Genomic DNA, 20,435 nt, shown 5'->3' with positions numbered 1-20,435 from the left:
GAATAGACTGTTGGAAGTTGTATTAATTAGGTCAAGAAAAAAGTAGTTGAGTACAGAAAACAAGTGGCCATCATTACTTTAAGAAATGAAGGTCAGTCAGTCCGAAAAATTGGGAAAACTTTGAAAGTGTCCCCAAGTGCAGTCACAAAAACCATCAAGCACTACAAAGAAACTGGCTCACATGCGGACCACCCCAGGAAAGGAAGACCAAGAGTCACCTCTGCTGCTGAGGATAAGTTCGTCCGAGTCACCAGCCTCAGAAATAGCAGGTTAACAGCAGCTCAGATTAGAGAGCAGGTCAATACCACACAGAGTTCTATCAGCAGACACATCTCTACAACAACTGTTAAAAGGAGACTGTGTGAATCAGGCCTTCATGGTAGAATATCTGCTAGGAAACCACTGCTAAAGAAAGGCAACAAGCAGAAGAGACTTGTTTGGGCTAAAGAACACAAGGAATGGACATTAGAGCTGTGGAAATCTGTGCTTTGGTCTGATGAGTCCTGGTTCTCACCATGAAGCATGGAGGAGGAGGTGTGATGGTGTGGGGGTGCTATGCAGGTGACACTGTTGGGGATTTATTCCAAATTGAAGGCATACTGAACCAGCATGGCTACCACAGCATCTTGCAGCGGCATGCTATTCCATTCAGTTTGAGTTTAGTTGGACCATAATTTACTTTTCATCAGGACAATGACCCCAAACACACCTCCAGGCTGTGTAAGGGCTATTTGACCAAGGAGAGTGCTGGGGTGCTGCGCCAGATGACCTGGCCTCCTCAGTCACTGAACCTGAACCCAATCCAGATGGTTTGGGGTGAGCTGGACCGCAGAGTGAAGGCAAAAGGCCCAACAAGTGCTAAGCATCTCTGGGAAGTCCTTCAAGACTGTTGGAAGACCATTTCAGGTGATTACCTCTTGAAGCTCATCAAGAGAATGCCAAGAGTGTGCAAAGCAGTGATCAAATCAAAAGGTGGCTACTGTGAAGAACCTACAATATGACATATTTTCAGTTTTTTCACACTTTCTTGTTATGTATATAATTCCTCATGTGTTAATTCATAGTTTTGATGCCTTCAGTGTGAATCTACAATTTTCATAGTCATGAAAAATAAAGAAATCTCTTTGAATGAGAAGGTGTGTCCAAACTTTTGGTCTGTACTGTATATTTTTGTAGCATTATTCTGATTCTGATGCTGGAGGACGTTTTCAAAGAAAACTAAGATAAAAAATTGCATTTCTGAGTATTTCTTTATTCAAATAGTTGTGAATCAGGAGCAGACAAAAGACATTTAAAAAAGATCGTATTTGTGACGTAGAAGACATGCTGGGCGGGCACCAGGTCATGCTTCACTCCATTCAGATGCTTCCAACTGCAGACAAATAGATCCGTGAACGTCTTTGTTTTCCTTGTCTGAGCTGGAATCTGGATCAGAACTGAACGGCTGGATAGCTTCAATATTTCTCACCGTTTTTGTTGCAACAGTAATGTTTGGCTGGTGGTGTGAGGGGTTGCAAGCTAGTGGGACAGTATGTAAACAGAGAGCTCTCAGAAACCAGGGAGGGAGGGAAGGGGGTGGGGTTGCACTTCACCAGCAGCCCTGACTTACAACTCAGAGGTGAATTTCTGATGAACTCCTGCCACTCTGCAGAAACTATGTCCTAGAAAACGACATTTAAAAAAAAAACATGTTTTCGTCTCCAAGGTTTACACCAGGCCTGCTCTAGCTCTCCAGATCTTCATTTTGTTATCCTGGTTTTCCCTGTTCTGGATCAGGTCACTGCTGGTTCTGATTGACTGAACACAGCTGATCCAGATATTTTGAAGCTGGTAAATCAGGCGTACCTGCAAACAATCAGGGTTGTGTTAGTAGGAAGGAGGCTAGACCTCAATTCTTCCACAAACTGTGACTCTAATTCATTCAGCATTAATGTCTCGTGTTCTCAGTCCTGAATGAAAAGGAGAGTTATTGATGAAACAGCCTCTTCTCAGCTGTCTGCAAGTGTGAATCTGTGCTGCATATTGCGTTTCATCCACATTCTCCTCTGAAGTCTTTTCCCTTCCTCTGAGACGTTTTCTCTGTCGGAAACTCTCCGGTCATGTCACAACTGTCAACATGTCTGAGCAAACAGCAGCTTCCATCTCACTGCGGACCTGACCTTGTTTACCAGCAGCGCTGCACGCTGGCGCCTGTGTGAGCCTTCTCTGTCCCAGTAAACCGAAGCGGGGCTGTTTGAAGCATCCGTACAGAACCTCGAGGATGAGATTCGAGATCTGCCTCCCTGAAAAAAGATAAAACATCAAGAAAGACGAAGTGCAGTGACATCATCCTGACTGCAGCCACGTCTGTGACAGGCTCAGCGATGGTGTCATTGTTTTAAACGCTGCGGATTTTGGCCGATTGGTGTCATTGTGCATCCAGAAATGCTTCCATGTTTCCCTTTTGTGTGATCATGCTACAGTTTGGATCTGCACACGGAGTTTACCCACAGAGGAATTCTGAAGTATCTCTGGATCATTTATCAATGTCATTGACAGACTGTCCCTGATGCACAGAGATACTTTATATTAGTTAGTAATGTGTTGCATATCGATGAAAAGCCATTTCAAAGTGTTGCTTACTGGCGCAAAGCTGCTTTTCTCTGCCAATCAATTGATTTACGTTGATTGCATACGGAGTTAAGGTATGTCTAAGGGCAAGAGTAGATTTTGACAGAGAGATATGCAATGTTAAAAGGTTTGAAGTATAAACGGGGTTGTCCGTTAAATGAGGATTTTTTGATCCAAAAAAACTGCATTTTTTGACCAAAAGGGGTCGGGTGGGGGCGTGAACCTCCGGCTCTAGACTGACCTTTCTGGCCAATAATATCTGGGCGCCATGTTGTTGTCTGCAGCCAGGTCCTCTTGGCAAGCTTCCTGCTCTGCTCCATTCTGATGCATCCACCTGCAGACAAATAGATCCATGAACATCTTAGTTTTCCTCCTCTATGCTGGAATCTGACTTAAAACTGAACAGCTGGATAGCTTCGATATTACTCGACATTTTTCTTGCACCGCTAATGTTAGGTTGGGGGTTTTAGGGGCTGTAAGCTAGCGGGAGAGAGTGTAAGCAAAGGGATGATGGGAAGTGGGGACGGTATTGCTCCACACCAGCAATCTCGCCCACAACCCATAAAACCAAGAAAGCAATGAAAGAAATACCAAAGATATTCAAATACTGGTTCATCCAAAAGTTTTAGCTCCTCCCCCCTCATGAACACTTGTCTGATAATCTTCACCGCGAATTGTTTCCAAAGACGGATCAGCTGGGATTTTTACCCACATGGAAACTGATTAAAGTTAAAGCACACTGGATTACGTTAAATTTGAACCAAACTGGATTACAACTGTTTATATCTGAATCTAAAAGATGACAAACATACGTTTGAAATGACTAAAAATGAAAAACTGGTTGTAAGTGTTCAGATGCTGACAGGTTTGGAGAGCAGCAGTGGAGGCTGGGACATTTTGAAAAGCATCCCAATCGACAGCTGTTGATAAAAGACTGCAGATTAACGTAGATTACCTCAAATCAGAATCACACATCTGTGTAGAATGACAGAGCATGCACACGTTGGCGTGCTTGTGCTCCTCATTACCAAAGTGGTGGCTGTAAAAGAGCTGCAGACATATGTGGGTCAGCTCCTCTATGCAGGACGGGGTTAGCATTAGCCAAGGACTGTCCTGGCACACTGCAAGACACCCCACCCAAACACACACATGTACACACCTTTGGTGGTGGTGCTTTTCTCCTGTATTATTGCATTATTTTGGGTTCCGTTTTTCTTTTTTTAACTTGTCCTGTCCAACTACTGAGCAGAAAGATACGAGCTGAAGGCCTCTTGTGTTGGACATATTTTACTGTTACGACAGGGGGTTGTGGATTTTCTGACACACAAGGTGTGTATTTGTATAAACCCCCTTTTGTAATTAAGGCTAAACTTTATTTACATTGATTACATTTATATCTTTTTTTTGTTGAATGGAAAGGAAGAGGAAAGAAGGGAGGGATGTTTGAGACAGGGGGGTAAGGGCACAAAAGAAAGTGGGAAAAGGGGAGTTAAGAAATCTGGAGGATAATTACAGAAGTGGTAGTGGGACGGGGGAGCGGGGGGGGGGGGGGGTACAATCGTTAAGTGACAAGATGCTGCAGGATTATCACCATCACTGTCTGGTGTAGATGTTAGTCAAAAGAGGTGGGCCCTGTCCACATGCATATCAAGTGTTACAGACGTACATGTTGGCTCCAAAAATCTTCACATACAATCATGTCAACATGTACACAACAAAACTACAGTTCACACGTACCTATGCATACAGACAAACACATGTAAAGAAGTTCATTCAGTCATGTAAACAACTACACTATTTGTGCAAAGGTGAGCTCACACCTGTGCCCAGGTAGGTGTTTATGTTATACTGAGGTGGACGATGGAATGCCAACAGAGGGAGAGTGACCGGCCCTCCCCACACCAAGACCCCTGCTGAAGCGGAAGTGGTAGCCAGGGCCTCCCGACACCTCCATGGTATAGCAGATAGAGGGAATCCACCCACTGGGCAGGCCAGCCAGACACCCAGACCAGAGCTAGCAGGACCGCCAGGCTCAGTTTTTTTTTTTGTACCTGCGTCAGAACCATGCCCGGTTTAGGTTTTTTCCCTGGCAGGTCTGGTCCGGGTCTTATTCATGTTTGGATTAGGTCTGATCCAGGTCTGGTACAGGTTTGATCTACAATTGCTCCTCTGATGGTCCTCTGGGTTTGGCAGGTGTGAAAAAATGAGCATTTGTAATTGAGAGGCAGCAGTCACATTTTTACACGTTGCGATGTGACCGTGGTGGTTTTGAGAAAAAGTAAAAGTTAAACAGCAACTAGATGATTTTTTTTTTGAGAAAAAGTAAAAGTTAAACAGCAACTAGATGATTTTTTTTTTACATCAGACAGTGGCCGCCTGGGCACATTTGGAGGTGGCGTGTTGGCAGTCCAATGACAGGTAGGCATTGACTGATAGGAGGGTCTCCAAGGTTCCTGAAATCATCTGATTATCGGCCGATTTCAGACTGATACCCTTCAACCACCCCCCTGGCCTTGTACTGCAGTCACACTGCCACCGTCTGTTTGTTAGAAATTGTACAGTAGCAGCGCGGGCAATTGAAGAGGACTGTTGTTATGGGCCGGTGGCCCGGCTTTGACCAGATGTCAATCTGGCTATCCTGGCCAATGGGAGTCGTGCATGTGAATCCTTTGTCTTGGGCACTGGGGCTTTGCCCTTGCTTGGGTTTCTTGGAAGGCACGTTGTCTAAAAATTATAATGTGTGCCACTTTTGATATACCCCCGGGCTACCGCGCGACTGCTGGAACTTGATGTGGACGGCCGGCGTCCAGAGACATTTACACATCGCCCAATCAGAGCCACTGCTTGCCAGTGATGCGGTTTTCTGACTGACTGATGCCTGACTGCCGCCATCTACATTGATTACTACGCAAACGATTTAAAAAAAAAAGCTAATTCTGCTGCTGCCGCCCCATCGCGCCATATAAGTTGTATTTCTGACCGTAGCCTCAGCTGCGGGTTGTAACAGTCAAAGGGTAGTGGTTCTTTCTGAACTTTTAGGTGTCCTTTATTTAGGTCATTAGTTTTGCCTCTCTGTACTGAACTGTGCTCTCAGTTTGCTGTACTGTACTTCTCTCCATTTTTTTGTAATTGTGACACTCGGGTTGCTTTGCTTCTGTGTTTATGTATTTTTTTGGACAGTAGTCATCCAAACAGGCTTTATATGGTTGATGAACTTTATTTATAAAGCGATTAACACCGTTGAAGCCCCAGAATCTGCCTATTTGTGAGTTTTTTCTTCTGCCTTCTTAACTTTTCCCTCCCATGGTTTTTTGCACAACCCATAAATGTTACAGTGTTAGAGGAGAACTAAATATCCACAGCATGAATCTGAAGAAGCCAGGAAAAGTTTGAAACTGTCCGCTGGGTAAACACGGTGACGTCTCCCGGGAGGATGAAATGCTGCAACAAAAAGGACAGCCTGCCTCACTCTGGTACCAGCACACGAAGACAGGTTGTCCTCTACAACAAACAACTACCTCAAACGCTGTGTCACTGTTCTGAAGGACTGTCTTCATAGATTTCTGGAGCTGAGGACTTACACAGTTGTTGAAGGCCGTGTCACACAGTCACTCCAATTTGCACATATTGCATGGATGAAAATTGGTCACACGTGGAAAAAGCGAGAAAGGTTATGGTCTTTACATGAAGTTTACACAGATGTATCACAAATAAACCACATTAAAACCAAGGAAAAAGTATGAATAAACCACACAAAGAACACTTAAATCAACATAGAATTTGAACTGTGCGTGATTATTGCGCTGTTTAAGTGCAATTCATTAGTGATTTGTGTGTCAATTACGTAATTTGAACGTGATGTGTGAAGCGTATACATGATATAATAGTTAAACATCGGTAGGACATTCAGGAAAAGACATAAGTGGTTGTGAAAAGCCACAAATCTGTGTATGTATCTCGTAAAAATCACTACTACTACTTCAAATGTGTGTAGACAACGTAATTCTCAACCGAACAAAGATTTTAACAGCTCAAAACCAAATTCACGTAAAGACCCGTCGGCTGAAACCCTCGAACGACATCTGCACAGATTGACGAATCCACAGACAATCCATGTTTGTTCTTCAGCATTTCTGCTGATGGCGGTCAACCGTGAAGTGAAGCTGGTTTGAATTTTTCCAGATGACATAAATCTGCTGTTCTGTTTAAGCAGATCAGCAGCATCTGGATGGATTCCTTTTTGACCACGAGGGTATCAAGTCCTGGTTTGAGTGAGACCACCATGAACTTCTCCCTCTGCAGAACATGCCCACAGCTGGTGCTCGTGAGCGGACGGCCAGGCTGCGCAGTGACCCCCATCTCTTCAACCTGCTGAAGCCCCCCCCCCATCCTCCCTCGCACAGCATCAGCTGCTGCTCTAATCCTGTGGGTGTGCGAGTCAGGGTGGGGGCGGAGACTGGAAGTGGGTCACAGGAAAATGAGGCCATGCAGGGCTTGAACTGAGACCTTCCATCTGTCTGAGATCTGCAAAGCACCCGTCCTCTGGTGTGAGGCGGCTCTGAACTTTAGCTCCGCCTCTTCCATGAGTGTGGTGTTTTCCACTGAAACAACAGCGTGCGGGAAGCGTTCTTTATGGTTATGGGTTTATGACAGGCGGAAACATAAGAGCTGGAATGAATCAATGTGGGGGGAATAAACTGAAGGCGCCTGAATCACTTCACCGCTCTAACAAGCAGCACAGTGTAAGAGATCCAAACACGGTCTCACTGAAGGGACATTGATTCAAGGCTGTGGGCCCGAGCATCTGCTCTGTCGCTTTTGTGGACATGTTCAATATTTGAGTATCATCTTCAAAGGGGGGTGAGGAATCAGAGACAGAATAACACTCATCTGACGTCATTTTATTAGAAACAGAACCTAAAGGTGTCTGCTGGCCTCTGAAGTCGGGAGAGGAGATGATCACGATGCAGAAAAACATCAAAATCCCTGTAAACAGAGAAAAGGCTTCTGCATATTCTTAGACTCCAACCATTACAAACTAATGTTTGGTGGTTTCCAACTCTTCAGATGTTTTTTCCTTTAGAGCTTTTTCAATTATTTTGAAAGTATGTCAGCTTTTATCTAAGCAGTTTTATCAGCGATTGTAGCATTTCTAGTTTTGCTTAACATTATTCTAACTTCTCTACGCCTGAGTCACAACTGCCCTTAAGCTACGTTCAAACCGCCCTCGTCAACATGTGTTCAAGTTGCTACTTCCAGTGAAAAGTCTACATAAATGCGCGGATATGGTTCCAATTCATGCATACCTAATCACATTTTTATGATTGTTTTTTTGCTCTACGTGTAAAACACGCAGCTATGAAATGCGTATTGAAAGGTAAACAAGGTCAACCAATCAGGGACTCGGAATTGGTAGTGCTGTATGGGCGGCGTCTCTTTTAATTCACTGAAGTGTCAACCGTTTGAAAATAGATCATGCAGGAAAAATGAATTAATTGAGGATTGTGCCCGACTGGATATGGCACCAACTCTTTAATTTATCAGAATTGAGAAAGAAAAAACCCGGAGCAAGATTCACAAGACCACTCTAACATGTCACACCAAGCCTCTTCCAACTGTAGGTGGCAGACATGCGCTAGGAAACAATAGAAAGAGGAGAAGAAGAATCCTCTCCCTGCTTGTCCACCATGTGCTACACACGGATTCAATACCCTGCGTATAGCATGCACAATGTGTCCGCAGCTTTACAGAAGGATAAGAGCAGTTGGTGGCGAAAAATAGGCAAAGCTGTGCAGGTGGCCCACAGGAAATGTCATGGTCGTTGCCCTTGTGGAGTGAAAATGTCAATACAAGTGTCTTATTATGGGCGTGTTGCGAGAGACAGTCGTAGTGAACACTTATATGACACGAAAGGGTAAGTAAAAGCGAAAGTAGAGAGATGCAGTAGTCCCGCACACATATTTCACTTTTTTGACCCCCCTCTCAGCATCCCGGGGTGGTCAAAGAGGCCCATAATTGCTTTTCATGTGATAAGTTTGCGCTCCTTGTGTGCAGACTGACCGTTAGAAATGAGGAAATTATGCAATCAGAGCGTAGTTTGTGTGGGCATCCTGGCGTCTTATGAACACTTACATATATGTACATATGCCGTTCGGGGTCAGGACTCACACCTCAGGATGACTTGCACTCTGCACATCAGAACTGTGTGTAACATAACTATGGCACATTCCACTTTCATAAAGTCCCTTAGGGTGGTTGTGCAAGCCTCAAGGGAACTAAGATGCGCCCCCTCCTCTCTACGACCCTCTAGGCCCGGACAACCCAAAAACCCACAGCACCTGTACAGGTCAACCCCCCCCTTTCCCCCCTCCGAATAAGACTTTTCCTTATGTTGCCTCTATGGTTTAATTTAGAATCTTTTGCAGTTAATGTAAGCTTTTTTTTCCCATCTTCCTCATCTAGAATAGTGTAAAACAAAAACACAGCGTCTATATACGTTTTAGCGTGTTGTTGTCGTCAGAAACATTTTCGAAGCAAATGCAATCATTCGGCAGTGGCTCAACGTCTCCTGTTTGCAGTCATAAAGGAGCTGTGGTATGCTGCATGTGCTTTTGTGTGATGAGACTGCAAGCTCGTGTGTCGTGCACGTGAGCCGGGAGGCTGATTTGCATGTCCCCCAGCGGCTGCAGAGCTAATGGAGGCAGACAGTTTCATATCACAGGAGATAAATTTGCAATGGATGAGAGAAAGACGGGCTGCAGATGCTCGCAGAAGGATCCTCCTTCCAATGTTGCCAGTGAACGGAGACGCGTCTCTTGCATTTCTGTGTGGAGCTCTGCAGTCTCTCCATGCAGATTTCAGTCATTTTTACGTCTCACTTCCATCCTAATCTCTTAAGCCGGTTGCTATTTTTTGAATCTTCAAACTGATTAACCTCTTTTTTGTGCAACGTTTGATACAGCATGACTGGAAGAGCTCTTTACTCCACTATGCCGGACAGCGGGAGCTGATAGATGAGCATTTAAGTGTCAGTCAGATGTTAGGAATTTAGGTGATCTTCAGTATCATTTGGTTTGTCCACCTAAATGCCCTGTCCTTTATCCCTGTCCTTTGTTGTAGACAAATGTTTAACTCTGAACATTTTTATTTCTGCCTTGACAAATAGTAAATATGCTAAATCGTAGGGGTGTAACTATTCATTTCAACACTTCCAGTCATATCATAATTTGAGGTTGGCGATGCGATTCAATATGAACGATCCAATTTACTGACCCAAAATGGATCCAGGACATTTTTAGCCAAAACTTCAACCAGTGTGCCTCAGAGAGAAATACCTGGTACTGAACAGTAAAGTTTTCCTGATTCCTTTTTTTTTGTGGGCAAGATTATCAAGTGTAAATTAAAAACGTGTACAAACAAACACATAAACGAGAATGAATCTCAAATCCATTCACATTCTAGTTTCCTAAAGAGCCCCGGCCTCGCCAGGGACCCGCCCCACCCCAAGGCACACCGGGCCTATACCCAATGCCCCGACCGCTCAAGACCTACGCCGGCGCCCAGACGAGAAGCACACCACCGCCCGGGAGTCCTGAGCCCCCACCCTCCCCCAACCCCAGAGGCAGGCCGGCGCAGCCCATGGTCAGCCCACACTGCGCTCCCGTGCAACCTGCCCGCCAGCCCCACCGAGGTCAAGAGGGGGGAAGCGGCAGAAACCGGAAGGCGGACCCAGGCGACCAGAATCAGAATTACTTTATTGATCCCACACGTGGTAAATTTGTTTGTTACCATAGCAACTGACAACAGAGAAAAAAGTATAAGAATAATATAAAAAAACAAGAACAAAAAATATAGCATAAATGCAAACAACAAGGTGGTATAATTTAAACTGACAACAGAGAAAAAAGTGTAAGAATAATATAAAAAAACGAGAACAAAAAATATAGCATAAATGCAAACAACAAGGTGGTATAATTTAAAAAGCCATTTACAGAACAGTGCAGGTAAAAAGCTGTGCAAAAGAAATTTGCCATAAAAGAAAAAAAATGCAAAGTTATCTGTTGCATTGTGAGTAATTGTACAGGGTTATTGCATTGGGTATGAAGGATTTCTGGTACCGGGCAGTTTTGGAGCGGAGCTGTCTGAGCCTCCTAGAGAAGGAGCTCCGCTGTTTGTCCAGAACAGGGTGGAGAGGATGGTCTGGGTTGTCCATGACTGAAAGGAGTTTGTTCAGTGACCTCCTCTCCATCACTGCTTCAAATGATTCCTGTTTGCAGCCAATGACAGAACCCGCCTTCCTGATCAGCTTGTTCAGTCTGTTGTTGTCACTGACTGCAATGCTGCTTCCCCAGCAGACCACAGAGTAGAACAAGGTGCTGGCCACCACAGACTGCTAGAAGATCCCCAGCATCTTGCTGCACACATTGAAAGACCTCAGCTTCCTTTGGAAGTAGAGTCTGTTGCAGGCCTTCTTGTACGCAGCAGTACTGTGGCTCCTCCAGCTCAGTCTGCTGTCAATAGTCACTCCCAGGTATTTTCACTCCCTCCACCACCTCCACATCCCTGCCCAGGATGCAGAGAGGCTGCAAGACTGTCCCCTTCCTTCTGAAGTCAATCTCCATCTCCCTGGTCTTGTCAACGTTAAGCAGCAAGTGATTCTCTCCAGCCCACTCCACAAATCCGTCCACCAGCCTCCTGTACTCTTTCTCCTGTCCACCTCTTATACACCCCAGTGGAGGCCCCAGACAGGGCCAGGGGACGGTGAGCCTGAGGACCAGGCTCTAGTTGCTGCAAGCAACAATGGAAAAGACGGATCCGTTTTTTTATGTCATTACATGTGTGTTGTCCGCTGTTATGTCACTTGGTCGTTTTTATGTTATAGTAAAATAAACCTACCATGTCTTAATCTAAATGGTACTCTCCAATATTGATTGTTTATTTATTTCCTTTTGAAATCATTTTTTTATTGGTTAAGGTTGATTCGATTCATTTGATTTGATTGCCTGATACGCCCCTATTAAATGCTGCATACTCGTTTAGCATTTTTCTACTTTCTTGGAAGGCCAGAGTTCAGATATTTGAGTTCTGAAAAACATGCCACCCAAACCGCCCTGCTGCTGGGCCACCACACTGCGCCTGATGCTCAAAACACGCAGTTCAGATTCAGAAAACCTGTTGTTAAAGTGAAATATGTCCAACACAAGAGGCCTTCAGCTCTCATCTGTTTGCCCAGCTGTTGGACAGGACAAGTTAAAAAAAAACATGCAGTTCTAGAACAGCCTTAGTGGATGACCGGCTCCAATGTCTGACAGCATGCCCCGCCCACTTTGGAAAGGCAGTGATAGCCAACCAGAAATGACAACAACCTTGGAGCTGAAACCTACCCAACATGAACCAAAAAGTCACTTTACCTCAGGGTTTGTCCAACAATAACACTCTTGATCACATTATCCTCTGAAATGGATAGATTCCGACATTCACTCTGTTATCACCATCACCAACAGTCATGATCTCAGCAGTGTGTGATTGTCACCTTTTCCTGTCTTTCTGATCTTCAGCCTAGATGAAGGTCAGCTGCAGCTCCATGTTTCCTTTTTTTCTTTTTCAGCAGGCCTTTTGATTTTATGCCTGCGTCTCTAGAGAAGTGAGTCCAACCACTTCGCCACCCGGTCCGCCACCCCTTTTCTTTGTATGGGATAAGGATTAATGATTGGAACCTAACAGACTAACCTGCTCTCAACTTGAGTAAAGAGGAAGAAGAAAACATGCTTCTTAATTAATACCAAAGGAGAGTTTTAGGTGGAACCAATGGATACCAAACCATCATTTATCATTTATCCAGGCCACTTCTATAACCTGCAAAGGAGACCTTAAATAAAGGAAACCTTAATTATTTGTAACCCCGCCCCCTTAAAGAGGTCTTAAAGAGTGCGAAATAAGACCTCTGATAGCTTTCAGTCACCTGACTCTTGATTCAGCCTCGGGGGGAGAACTGTTCGCAGACAGTGACCTACACCAGAATTTGTGTTTGGTGGTTTCATTCAACAACTCCAAAAATTCCAACCAAACAAAAATGAAAAAGAATTATGTTTACGTAAGTTCATAGCTCTTTGACTCATTTTCAGCACTCATAGAACTGTTCCAGCTTCTTCTACAGAGCTGAACTTTCATGATGCTTCCATCCACCTGGCAGAGAAGCCCTCACCTTACACAACCCAGAACATGGAAGTACAATAGTACTTGACTTGATGCACAACTCTCAGTTTTTGTTTACATCACAAAAATATCACATCGTCGACATTTCCTGACTATTTAAATGGATTTTTAGGGAAGCTTGAATGTCAGGAACTGGTGGTGTAGGACCCCATGCAGGAGACCAGGCCTGGCGTCACAAACTTAAACATTTAACGTATTTTTAAAAGCTTTAGAGTACAGAGTCCCTTATGGATTAATTCTGGTTGTGTTTACTGATGTTGAATTGATTTTGAGAGGTACACGGCGCTCTGTCAAATGTCAGACAATTATTTTGAACGAGTTGCAAACAAGTTTGGGCGGTAAATAACGCGACTAGTGCAGCGTGTGGAACATGTTACTAGCAAGGTTGAGAGTTAGCTTAGTAACAGTAACATTAGCACAGCTACACTCGCTTTGTCTGGCTGTATCTGTCTGGTTTTTTGTGTTGCAAACAAAGGTTGGGAGTTACAGGTAATGTCAATATGCCAACGTTACTGTAAATGCAGTTGATGAAGTCTGACAGACTTCTAACTCTTTTATCTCGTTTAATGCGCCTTGAAGTTTTGTCCGCCTTATATATGACGTAAGTTCAACAATAGACTATTCATTGAAGATGCGACGTACAGTAAAATACAGAAATGTAAAACTGTAGCAACACAACAGTCAGATAACACAAGAAATTATTTTACTCTTTTTTTTTTGCTCTGACTTTTATTGAGGTTTTAGTAACTACTGCAGGTCTGTCCCGTTCTTCTTGGAACTGTTCGGAACTGCTGGCTTGTTAAACGTCCTATTTCTCAGGCTGAATTTTATAAAGAACTGGTTTACGATGGAGCAGTGTTTAGCACTCTTGCCTCACAGCAAGAAGGCCCATGGTTCAAGTCCCAGCTGAAACAGAACACCAATGGTGGACTTTCTGTGTGGAGTTTATGCCCTTAGTGGGTTTTCTCTGGGGACTTTGGCTTCCTCCCACCGTCCAAAAACATGCATCACAGGTTCATTGGTTACTCTAAAATGTCCCTAAGTGTCAATATGAGGGTGGATGGGTGTGTGATTCTGGCCCAGCGACAGACTGGCAACCTGTCCCCTGCCTTTGCCCCTGAGAATAGCTGGGAGCTGGGATAGGCTCCAGCAGCTCTGTGACCGTGAAAGGAACAGAATGGGTATAGAAGATGAATGAATACAATTTTTTTACTTCCAAAAACTGATGTTAAAGGAATAACTGAGGCTTTGTGTCCACCAGGGGGCACTTCACTTAGACCACAGATCTTAACTCCAACCCCTAAAGTCAGTGTCATACAACCACTACGTACATTTAGCGCATGTAGCACGGATGAAAATTGCTCGTACGTGAATAAACGTGGAAAAAGGGACAAAAGTTGTGGTCTGTACGTGAAATTTTCACAGATGTATCACGAATGATTCATGTTAAAACCACGGAAGAAGTACGAATAAACCATGCAAAGAACACGCAAACCAACATAGAACATGAAGCGTGTGTGATTCAGTAGTGATTTGTGTGTAAATTACGTAATTTTAAAGTATCTGCAGCATATACGCGACAGCATATACGCGATATAGTAGTTATACATCGGTGGAACATACATATGTAGTCCATTAGACATATGTGGATGACTACAAATTTGCATTTAAAAAAACTCACACACAATTGCATACGATTTACATAATAATTGTGTATAAACTACGTAAAGTACGTGGAAACTGCATATTTCTTAACCATCCCAAAATTCTGAACAGTTCAGAAACGAATTCATATGCAGACGTCTCGGCCAAAACCCTCAATGGACATCTGCTCACATCCACGCAAGACAAACACAAGAAACACTTATGAATGACATACATCAAGCATGGATCACGGAAGACTGAAATGTCTTTTGTCGAAAATGCTCAAAATGTACGAAGTGGCTGTGTGAAACGGCCTTAAGACCTGCACGCTTGTTTCCGCATCTGGTTTTGTCTTTTGATCACAAAATGAAAAGAGGATATCTAACTTTGAAGATCTTCATCCAGAGTCTCCATCAGAGTCTGCAGGTCATTTGGATCTTCAGCTCCTCTGAACTTAAACATGTTGCTGCTGGATTTCTTCAAAGTTTACAGCATCCTCTAACTCTACAGCTGAACTTCGTAACAGATCAATCCAACATCTGTGTTTTTGACAAGAAAAAAGAACCAAAGCTTTCAGCATAAAATGTCAAACTCAATACTTTCATTCATTTTAACAGCAACAATTATTTCTTTTTCTGGCCATTGTGGTCTTTAGACACAGTCTGCAGAGAACTGAAGCTCCAGCAAGGTCAGACAGTGAAGCAGGAGGAGTTGGCATCGAAACCCAAAAATCCTTTAAATAACTCCCAGGCATGCAGTCAAAGAGGAAACACGCGTGTGGGGACAAACATGGCCACTCCTAGTCCCAGTCAGCAGAGGGGAGGAAATTGAGTCTAGCCTCTAAGAGGTTTGCTGAAGGCTGAAGGGCAATTTGGCTGAAATGACTGTGTCAGAAATCCATTTTAACAATAGGAGCCGTATCCACAGCCTGACTCGAGATGGGGGGAGGGGGGCCCATCCATGCGGGGGAGGTGTCTACTGTGTAAAAGCAGACTTCCTCAGGTTGACGCTCAGAAATGCAGCACTTGAAAGTACGGAAATGAGTTGAGAGCGCCCTTCAGCTTCACACCCCCAGGCTGGGGCGGTGTGGGTGTTGTGATCGATGCCGACGGATATTGGATGCTTCACAGGAGATAGTATCGGATCACTCTTCATTTACCTCCCCTTCACCATGACTTCTTGGGATTCTTGTCATGAAGCGCCGGTCGGTCAGTGGTTTCTGCTGCTTCACCTGAGAGGAACCACCGAGCAGATGATTGACACCATCTTTGCTGCTCTGTTTGAAAGATGCCATTCAACACTTTCTCTCAAGCTCTGTGTTTAAAGAAGACTCTGTTTCACGTTTCTTACAATAAAGAAGCCAAAAAAACAATTGGACAACAATTGTCTGTTTTTGAGTCTTATAACAGCTGCCTTCGGGCGTCACCAAAGACCCACCTCGATGAAAAAAGGTGTTTGTTTGTGTTCTTGTGGCATTGTTCCATTGATGGAGGACATATATAAAGGAAATTAAGCTTTTTTATGGATGGGCCACAAGCTCCCTTCTCCACTCCATCCTCCACTCTATCCAAATAGATCCATGAACATCTGAGCTGGAATCTGGATCAAAACTGTACGGCTGGATAGCTGTGATATGGCTCACCATTTTTGTTGCATCACTAATGTTTACTTGGGCTTGTGAGGGACTGTAAGCTTACTCTGCACCAACAATTCCGCCCACTACTCAGAGGTGAATATCTAAGGAACTCTGCAGAAACTATTTCGTGGAAAACGACACAGATTTCTTACATTTTGGTTAAAACTGGCATAATCATAATTAAAAGACCACTGGAAACAATTAAAATATGATCAAAAGATGATCGGAGTGGGACTTTTCTCTGTCACCATAAAGCTAGGGGGGCTGTTTGTTATGTCTTGCCTGCATGTCTTGTTTGATGTGTGTGTTTTAGTTTGACTTTTAGCTCCTGCAGAGGTCCAGCTCATCCCCTGCTGCTAACGCTGCCACTCTCCACCAATCAGCAGGCTGGGAGGGTTTAAAAGCTCCCAGGAACCTCTGCTGCAGTGGGGCTGAATTCCAGAGAGGAATTTTTTTCTTCAGCCTGCCCCCGCTGTCTGCCTGGCCTTAGCCTGTAAAAGCCTCTGGTTTTCCTCTCCTTAGTTTCATTTTGTCATTTAATCTTGCTGTCTTTGGTTGCATTTTGAGAAGTTGTAGTGTTCAAGCGACTGCATTTCAGATCATAGTTTTCCTAAATTGAAGTTATGTATCCATCCTTGCTTCTTTTAAACCCATTTTTGTCCCTTTTGGGGTCACAGGGCTGCTGGAGCCCCTGCCTTTGTGGGCAAATCAGGGGCCCACAATTCACACACCCATACACACTTGCAGTCACACCTGTTGACAATTTAGAGTAACCAATGAACCTATGAAGCACGTTTTTAGACAGTGGGAGGAAGTCGGAGTCCCCGGAGAAAACCCACGCATGCACGGGGAGAACATGTAAACTCCTCACAGAAAGGTTCCCGTTGGTGGTTTCTTCACCTGTTACTTTTTTATCCGTAATTTTTTTAAAGCTTTTTCTGTTTTATTGTAAGAACATTTCCTGACTGGATTCCAAAAACTGTGGGTTTTTTTGCATGTCAGTCATGCCTCAGTGAAATTTTCTGCACCAGGAGGGGGGCCATTCAAAAGATTTATTAGGAAAACCGAGGATTGATATCAGTTAGTTGGTAGTATGTGTGGCAAATATTGTTGAGTTATGGTCACAACAGCTCAAATAGAAACAAGTACTTATCTAAATGTTTAGTTCCTCCTAATTTTACCTTCATTTGCTTTGATCTTAAGGTTTTTTCCAGCTAAACCATAATCTGACGCTTCCCTTCCCATCCCCCCTGATGTGGTGTTTGGCGATGTGTGCCATGCTGCTGCTGTGAGAGGGAATCTGTCAGGCTACCAGCCAAAGTTCGCTCCTTTTTAATCTAATTACATCCCGGGGCCTTGTTTCTAAAACCGTGAGTGGATTTCAGAGTCAAATGTGACGGAGGCCTTGCTAAGCAGGAACCTGTGGTCAGCTGTGAGTGATGTTCTCCATCATTTATCCATACAAGGTCCATGTTAGTCAAAGATGAATCTGCAAATAGCCATAAGCAGCTTTTGGACAGCCAATCGTAAAACAGATCCTGGAGACGTCAGCGAGGAAATCAGCCGGTCTCAGTGTGAGGTTGAGGTTTCTGCTGACAGAGGAGGAGGAACGGAAAAAGGTTTGGTTGGAGTCTCAGCTCAGATATTTCACAGGAAAACAGACATACAGCAGCTAACCGTCCACAGCAGAAACACCTGCAGGAGCTAAAGAAAGAGGTCAAACGTGAAAATAGCGACAAAATTTAAAAAAATAAGAGAGCTGCGTTCTTCATCCTCAGATGAGAGGATTGTTAGTAAGAAGCGATCCCCGAAATGTTTTCAATTAAAAATCATCATTCATTCACTGCATTCACGCCCCTCCTTCATGACATTTACAGCTCTTCGACTCTTTTATAATGTCTGTTCTCATTCCAGCTGTCTAAACGGTGATGGAAATCCTAGGGAAACCTGCCGTTTTCTTTTCTATGTCAAACTGAACAGACCTACTGACCTCTGAGTGGAATAAAAATGTTTATGAGAGCTGAAGTCATGCTGCATAACCCCTCAGGTGGAACCAAACCCCCATCTGTTCTCAAAAATGTTGATCCCTTAAAGTTCCACTCCAACTATATTTTTATCTTTTGTGAAAGCGTTCCCAGTGATCTTTCATTATTATTATGCCTTTTTTGAGCCAAAATCTAAGAGCCTGTGTCGTTTTTAAGACATATTTTCTGGTACTCTTCCTACTTTCTTTACTTCATAACTGCTGCTGTTGTATTATAACAGCTGAAAGGTTGTCCAAAAAAAAGAAATTCGCCACTGAGCTGTCGGTGAGACTGGAGGCGCAAACGTAGCCCTATGTTGATATTGCAATATGCGCATGGCAGTTACTGCGTCACAAACCCGAGGTTTTTCAAACCGCATGTTTTTGTCTGCTCCTGGTCCGTCACGACAGACATAGACATACTCAGATACGCAGTTTTAGTTCTTATTTCTTTCATCACGAGAAAAAGATTGCTGCACTAACATATTAAAAACACACACAAAATAAAAATAAAAACACTGGATTTTAGAAAGAAGCGTTTTCCCAGACTGTAAACATATTTGTAAAAGACCGGTTCACTTTTTATTGTTTTATTCATGACTACTGTTTTTTTTTTTTTAATTAGTCATTTGAATTTTATTAGAGCTCAAATTTGTGATTTATTCGATGTTTTTTTATTTATTTTGCTTACCGGGTGGGTGGACTTTTAGGTGGACTCAACAAAACTAACTTTACTTTGTCCCGCCCTTTTCTCACTTTTGGGCTGTTATGGTGGGTGGGGAAAACCATATTTTGCATGTCTGTCTGACATCCGGTTTAACTTTCACTGTTTAGAATGACGTCAAACACCCTCCATCCGGTGTATTTATGAATATTGTTGGGATGAAAACGAGGAAGAAGAAAAGGTTCTTCCGGACAGTCAGTGGCTCTTGCTGTCTGATTTAGATATCAGCAGCAGAAAAGGCCTTTAGGCTTCATCCTGCCTGTTTCCAGCATCTGTTCAGCGCTGTCAGAGTCCATCTGACGTTAAGATTGATGGTTTCTGTCTTTAATTCTTCCATTTCCTGTCTGCAGGCTCCACTGCGAGGTGCTCCTACATCAAGTATCACTACTCCTCTGCAAGCATCCCCAAAGACCTCTCAGAGGACACCACCAAACTAATAAGGCAGGATGAGTGGCACTCCCTCCGTAAGTCTGTTTGCGTCACCCCCTTTCTTCACTGACACCCTGTTTTGTACCAGCTTCAGGGCTTCGGGCTTCACAGCGTCAGGAACTGCAAGACATTCATTTCATCTTCTCGGTGTTCTGCTATTCAAAAAGTCAAATTATACAACATCCCATTGTTAACATGGGTAAAGATTAGCTAAAGTATCTATGAAGTGGTTCATTCTTCCTTCCCTCCTACCCTGTATGTTCACAATGAGTCAAGTAGAATTTTCAGGATTAGTACTCTAGCAGACAGACTTTCTCAATAAAAAGGACGGTGCAGACTTATAAGAACTCTTTGTATTTCTGGTGGTTTAAAAAACCAGCTTGTCTGGTCTGTTATTTCCAGCTTTGATCCAAACTGTCCTGAAAGGTAAGTGAAAAACTTCAGGATAATGCATTTTTGATGGTTTCTTCTCAACAGTCCAATCTGTTTTATTAATGGAGAATCTTAGGTGTATTTACTTTAGGGTACTATGACGTAGGCCCTATGATGGTGAGAATCTCTGCTTACAGACGTTAATAAGCATTGCTACCCACACAAAAGACTTGTGAAACCCCAAATAATAATCCCAGTATGTAAATATTCACAAGAATACAGCTCATTCATGCTTTAGTACTTCATTACACATCAGAATGTCAAGCTAGCACATCAAACATTTGAAATACAATACTCTACAAATAATACTCTATGGACAAATCATTACTCAAAGTACTCCACAGACTATACTTTGATGACAATACTCTGCAGACAATATGGACAGTTCTTTACCAATTATAGGCAATAATAATAGTCAATTGAACAATCTTTACAGACCATACTTTATAGAGCATTTTGTGTCTGGATGGCCGAGGGGTCTAAGGCGCTGCATTTAGGTTAGTCTCCCTTGGAGGCGTGGGTTCAAATCCCACTTCTGACAAACTGTTTTACAGAATCCGCCATAGTTTGTTGAGAAACTGCTTGACCACAATTTTCTGAGTTCAATGCCTGGACAGCAACAAACTGAGGTCTACCACAGTGGCCTTGTGGTACCACAAGTCTGCACAAATGACCCCCTTCAGGGGTACCAGTGACTAAACAAGGATTACTGAAGCCCTTTC

The 20,435-nt window shown here is 43.5% G+C and overlaps 1 protein-coding gene across 2 annotated transcripts in view; it reads left to right on the top strand.

The window, feature by feature from the left end:
- The window catches only part of tmem178b (transmembrane protein 178B), a 56,126-nt gene that overhangs the window by 13,374 nt on the left and 22,317 nt on the right, over nucleotides 1–20,435 (top strand). For both annotated transcript variants that reach the window (XM_023952419.1, XM_020714075.2), the window contains one exon: nucleotides 19,203–19,316. In XM_023952419.1, coding sequence (XP_023808187.1) covers nucleotides 19,203–19,316 — 114 coding nt within the window. The remainder of the gene's footprint in view (nucleotides 1–19,202; nucleotides 19,317–20,435) is intronic.

The sequence above is a fragment of the Oryzias latipes genome, chromosome 23 (genome assembly GCF_002234675.1).
Source record: "Oryzias latipes chromosome 23, ASM223467v1".
NCBI classification, from domain to species: Eukaryota; Metazoa; Chordata; class Actinopteri; order Beloniformes; family Adrianichthyidae; genus Oryzias; species Oryzias latipes.
This window is presented reverse-complemented; position numbering and strand designations above follow the sequence as displayed.